Below are 6,000 nucleotides of genomic sequence, written 5' to 3' on the forward strand. Positions count from 1 at the left end.
TATTTCAAGATCGAATTTCCATTTTATCTTGCGAGACCGACTGTCCAAAATCATGCAAAAGTATATGTCAGCATGTGCAGGAGTGTAATGCTAATTAGGGAAACTTTGAGGAAAGGAAACTCTGTAGATCACTGTTGGATACCTATGAGAGCATGGTCAGTCCCCTTGAGGCCTCTGGCAACTTGAAGCAGGGTTTCCAAGTCCCAAGATATATAGGAAAATCAGGAGGATAGCTGAGGAACTGGAAGTGGTAAGTCATAAAGGGTCATGAATGTATATGGTATTTCAGTAGCGCCAACCTAGCAATGTGTGTCCAGGAGGGTGAGTTTGGTGTCCAAAGGGGAATTCTAGTGAGTTGGTATTTGGGGTTTGATGCCATCAAAGTTCATGTCAATGAGGCAGATTTGTACTGTTTCTTGTTTGGTGTTCTTGGCAAATAATAGTAATTCTGTCTTGGTTGAGCTTCAGGTAGGCGCTGAACTTCCACGTCGGATGATGTGAAGACAGTGTTTGAGGCATTGGCTCTCTGAAGGCGAGGAGACTTTAAAGTAGAGTTGTGTGTCATCAGCATATTGGTGAACGTTGATGCTGTTATCTGTGAGAAGAGCACCAATCGGCTCCATGTAAAATCACAAGATGAAGCAGAGGAGAATGGAGGATGAATCCCTAGAATCCACTAAAGAGGAAAGAGACATTCTCCATCCCGGACCATGACCGTCAGGAGAGGATTGTGGATAAGGCAAGCAGTCAGTCAAGACTGATAGTAGGTGGATTAACAGCTGGACAAAACTTTGATTAACCTACCAGTGATATTCCTAAAGTGAATTTTCCATTGGCTGTTAATAGATTTACTTTTAAACTAGCTCTCCGCTAAATGGGTAGAGACCCCCTCATCACATTCAGCTTCATATTTTCAACTGTCTGGCCCCGTACCTGTTGGCCAGAGCAGTGTACAAAAGATGGATTGAGGAAGTATCAGTTGGCCATTAGTTGTGGATACGAGCCACGAGACAGAAACAAAGCTATGTTTAGCCCTGTAACCTGCCTCCCATTTCTGTGTCCAACTTTCTCTTCAATACAATGAATCTGTGCCTGACCGCTCTTTTATTGTTTGAGCTGGGTGCATCCGTGCCCCCTGTATCTTCTGTCCAGTACTAATCTAAAATGTGTAAACCACCACCTTTTCACTTGTTGAAATTCCCTGCTTTTACCTGCAGTGAGATTTAGGCAAGGAATTCACCCTTGATGATACGTTGGTGGGGAATTCACTTGGCAGCGTTTTATTTACCCCACACTTCACTTAGTGTTGTAGGGCACACAGCAAAGTTTCTACCTAATGCTAATTGTGAGGATGGTTGCCCTCCGAAGCTCTTGTTTTCAGTGAAGCCTGCATTTGATGAACCTTTTATACCGCCGTATTTCACATAAACAAGTTAACTGATAGTAAAACACTCCGGTTATTGACATGCCATTTTAGTGTAGAATTCTCCAGGTCAGCACCAAAATAATGTACTGTTAAGTTCCTCTAGAAGAAAGATGATTAGTGTACGCTAAAGTGTGCTGAGAGGGTGGTCTATGATAATTAGTGTTGCAGCGATCAATAATGTTTAATGAGGCAGGATACATACCATGTTGCGAGGTAAGGTCTCTGGTAGGTTGAAAGAAACCAGCATTCCCAAAGATCTTAGGCATAACCTATGAGTGAACATTGCAGCATGGATATCTATATAGATCTAAAAGTGCTGCAATGTGGCCAGCACTAATCGTTTTTTTTTTGTTGTTGTTGGGGAAGAAAGGTAGTGGGTTGGAGGATGAGAAAACATGGAGGTTGGGAGGGTGGGTTAGAAGGATTGATTGGGGGGGGGGGAACACACAAGACCATGCGAAAGCACATGGACAGCGGAAGGTGAGCAGGAAGGGCTAGGGAGGTAAATGGACAACGTAGAGTAGGCAATTTGGGATGTGGAGCAAACAGACAATGGAGGGTGTGTGGGAGGGGATGGGGAAATAAACTGACATTGGAGGGTGTTCGGAAGGAGATGGGGGAAGCAAACAAACACTGGAGGGCAGGAGGGGATGGGCAGCAAGCTGACAATTGAGTGTTGGCAGGAACGTTTTGAAGAGCAAGCTGACAACAGATGTGGCTGGGGAATAAGGTAACAAAGGAAGGTGGACAGGAACGGCTAGGGCATCAAACAGACAGTGGACAGTGGGGTGGGGGGGGGGGCTGGGGAGCAAGCAGACATCAGATAACTAGGCGGGTCAGGAGTGGCTCAGAGTACAGGGACCACAGAGGGAGGTCGGGCAGGTGGGGATTGGTAGAGAGCATGGACACGGTGGGTGGAAGTACCTGAGGAAGCAAGCTTGTAGTGGAGAATGGGAAGGAGGGGATGGGGAAGAACATGGACAACAAAGCATGGGCAGGAGGGACTTCAGGAGCAATCTGACAACAACGGATGGGTGGGAGGGGATGGGTAGAAAGTTGACAACCAGGGCGAGGGTGCAGGAGGTGATGGGCAAACAAGCATAGGAGATGGGGAAGCACACCGGCAATGGACAGTGGGTGAGCAGTTCTGGGCAAGCCTTCTGACAACAGATCGGCCCGAGGGACTGGAAAAGCAAGCTGACCACAGAAGTTGGGCAGGCAGGCAGGGCTGGTGAAGCAAGCTGACAACAGAAAGTAGGTGGGAATGGCTGGGAGAGGAAGTTGGCAAAATAGTGAGTTGGATGGGGCTGAGGAGACTAGCTGATAATGGATGGTGAGCTAGAGGAGATCAGGCTGCAAGATAACAATGGAGGGGGTGCTGGAAGAGATTGGATACCATGCTAACAATTGTGGGTGTGTGGGTCTGGTGGTGTCAGCTGACAGACAAAGCGCAGGAATGGCTGTAAGAGGCAGCTGACAATGAATGGGGGGCACAAGGGGGTGGGAAGGCAAGCTGATGACAGGGGGTGGGCGAGAATGGCTGGGAAAGCATGCTGACATCCGTTAATGGAGAGTGGGCAGGAGTGGCTGAGGGAGCACACAGATGAAGGTGGGTGGGGAATAAAAGAAAACACAGACAACGGAATATGGGCAAGAGTGGTTGGGGAACCAAGTGGACAATGGAGAGTGAGTGGCAGGAACTGGGGAAGCAAGATCACAATGGATCTGGGCTGGGAGAGCATCCCAGACAAAGGAAGGTGGGTGTATGGGGACAGGGAAGCACACAGGCAACAATGAATGGAGGAGTTGAGGAAGCATCCAGACAACAGCGGGCGAGAGGCTGGGGAAACACACTGACAATGGAAGGCTGACTGGCAGGCCTGGAGGACCAAACAGGCAAGGGGTGGTGAGGAAGCAAGAAAGGCAGGGGACGGTCTGGGAAGCAAGAACAACTTGTGGTCGGAAATCAAACTCCATGGAGACAGCTGGAAAATCCCCACAATCTTGTGGAGTGTTTTAAACAAAAAGAAAGAAGTAGGGCCTTAAAATTGAGCAATGGAAGGACACAATTAATACTTCTATGCTTCAAGGGAGGGACACGCACAAGAAGAAAAATAAAAAGCAAGAAAATGAGTGGCAATGAAACCAACCAATAGAAAGCAATGGGTCAGCTCTAAGCCCAGTGTAAGATAACAGTATGTCTTGCAACAGACAGCGCATGCATTGTATTGGGTGAGACCTAAAAATGTGCCTGAAACTTAACAGGGCTTCTACAAGCTGGACTGGCTAGCCCATTAATTTTGCTAAGGCAGTAGTGATCTCCTCCACATTTAAAGAAACATTTAAAAGCAAATCTGTTCTATAATCGCATTTTGTTCATGTGGGAGAAAATGAGTAGACATTACATTGTAGTATATTCTTTGGGGTTTACAAGAGTTATAATTGACAATTACCAGCAGCAAAATGCTAGAAATTCAATACAGGCTTTGTGAAATCCAAGAGGGGGATCGTTTCGTGGTATTTAAAATGAATTGCTCTTATCTGCCAATAGTTTGGTTTTAGATTGGTGGCAATTTATGATGCTATGTGCAGGAACTTATTGAACACAGTTTGAAAAATAGGCTAAAATGTATGTGCTCTGAAACGAAGCTAGAATGGTATGCAATATAAAGCTTAAAGTAGTTAATTTGTCTAATTTATTAATTTTGTTTGTGTTTGTACAGGATCAAATGCCCTCTTGTTGGCGCGAACAAGCGGTTCCTCATCAACACTATTAAAAACACAATCCCCTCACAGAGACAACACCGTGAAAGCTCAAAAGAGGACAAGGAGGTTTCTGAAGTTGAACAGAGCCAGAAAAAAGAGCTCCCAAAGAAACACAGAAGCCACCCTTACGATCGCAGTCGCTCTGGGAGTAGAAGGGACCGCAGCCACTCACCTTCCAGGAGCAAAAGCACGAAAGATAAGCATGATCGAAGACACAGAAAGCGGTGACTGACCACTGTAGGGATTGGAAGTATATCCTATCTTGGGTTAATGGCCTGTTCCTCGTGTGTCTTTTTTGAGAGAAAGGATGTGTTCTTGCAGAATTTTTTCTGGAGAGCCGCACAACCTCGTTTTTGCTGCAGTTAGGATACCATTTGCTGTGACCACGTTGGCGATGGAAAACAAGTTTTCAGTGGCTTCTTTTCCTTAAAGTAGGAGTATTTTGCTGTGGTGCATTTTGGCAGCTGTGCAGTAAAATATATTTTTATGAGAATCTATTGTAGTGTATCTCTTGAACACTACAATGCTTCAGTATATGGAACAAGAACCTGAACGATTCACTCCATTTATAATTTTCTTGCTCCGGAAACAATCTGTGTGCATATGAATTTAATGTGCTGCTGGACTAAACCTTAATTTTTGTGTGACCTTCTTAGATCGGGTTTGAAAGAAGGGGTTCATTTTATTCAGTTAGTACAAGCTTTGAAACATACTGTTTCACTCCTTTTCTGGAAATGTGGTTTATGGTAGCAAGCCTTTTTTGTTGTGAGAATCTTGTCTTCCTGGATTATGACGAGATCATTCCACCGGAGGAATGGCCCATTCGCTTTTCTTCATCTTCCAGAGAACTGCCATTTTAAATTTGACTTTCAAAGGTCAAGCGAAGGTTAGGTTTTGACCCTTCCAGCTATCACAGGTTTTCAGTCTGAGGAAGGGCTTCCTTGCCAGGACAAAATACTTAAGTAACCCACAGCATTACCGGTTGCTTAATAAGGCACTCTGCTAGCTTTTAAGATGGTCTGGTTTAAGTGTTTACTTCATTCCGCCTATGTTGGTTGATATTCTCTTTGAACAATTAATGGGGTTGTCTTGGTGCTGTTGTTGCACACGAAGCAACTGTTTCAAATAATCCTACTAGCTTTTGCTTTTACTTCTTGTGGAGGTCTTCAGTGGATTAGAGAAATGACTGTTCATTCATCCGACCCGCACAATTCTTTTCGAAATGTATCATTCTGTTAAAGTTACTTTTGAAAGAGGTTGTCAAATTGAGTCCTTCTACCAGAGGGCATTGATCATCAGGGTAGTCGGTGGTTGAACAAAACAAGCAAACTACCTAAACTAAGTAATAACAGCTAGATTGTGGCTATTGATGTGCTTTTGACCAGAAGGCCATGTGCTTGCTTTTTTGTTTCCAGGCATTCATCGTACGTGTGAAAGAAAATGAGCACTCTCTGAACCCACATACCAGATAGTTGTGTATTCATTAGAATTCGTTCTCTTCCTCTTCATTAAACATTTGGTAAAACATCTTGCCTGGTGGTGATCTCGTTTTTGTATGTTTGCTTACAATCACTTTAGTTTTCCCCTTTTCAATCATCAGATCAAATGTCGCACTTAACATTTTAGATTTTGTTTGCATGTTGGTTGGACTGAGCTGTGACATTAAAAAGTCGTATTTCACATGCACTTTGAACTTCACACTCTTCAGTACGTTTTTTTTTCTTCCAAAGCCCAAAAATCAGTTAGCTCTCCATACATTTACAAAAGTACTCTGTTCTTGGGAGGAGAATATGAATTTTCACATTATA

At 44.4% G+C, this 6,000-nt stretch overlaps 1 protein-coding gene across 3 annotated transcripts in view; it reads left to right on the top strand.

Moving 5' to 3' along the window:
* Nucleotides 1-5,719, top strand: part of POLR1D (RNA polymerase I and III subunit D) — an 83,568-nt gene extending 77,849 nt beyond the window's left edge. The window contains exons 3-4 of one of the 3 annotated variants that reach the window (XM_078657119.1): nt 469-739; nt 4,150-5,719. In XM_078657119.1, the coding sequence (XP_078513245.1) occupies nt 711-739; nt 4,150-4,420 (300 nt within the window). In that variant the 5' untranslated portion in view covers nt 469-710 and the 3' untranslated portion in view covers nt 4,421-5,719. Of the gene's footprint in view, nt 1-462; nt 740-4,149 lie in introns of all 3 variants that reach the window. The other 2 variants (XM_078657120.1, XM_078657118.1) reach the window with 2 other exon arrangements.
* Nucleotides 5,720-6,000: the final 281 nt, after the last annotated feature.

Source organism: Lissotriton helveticus, chromosome 8, assembly GCF_964261635.1.
Source record: "Lissotriton helveticus chromosome 8, aLisHel1.1, whole genome shotgun sequence".
NCBI classification, from domain to species: domain Eukaryota; kingdom Metazoa; phylum Chordata; class Amphibia; order Caudata; family Salamandridae; genus Lissotriton; species Lissotriton helveticus.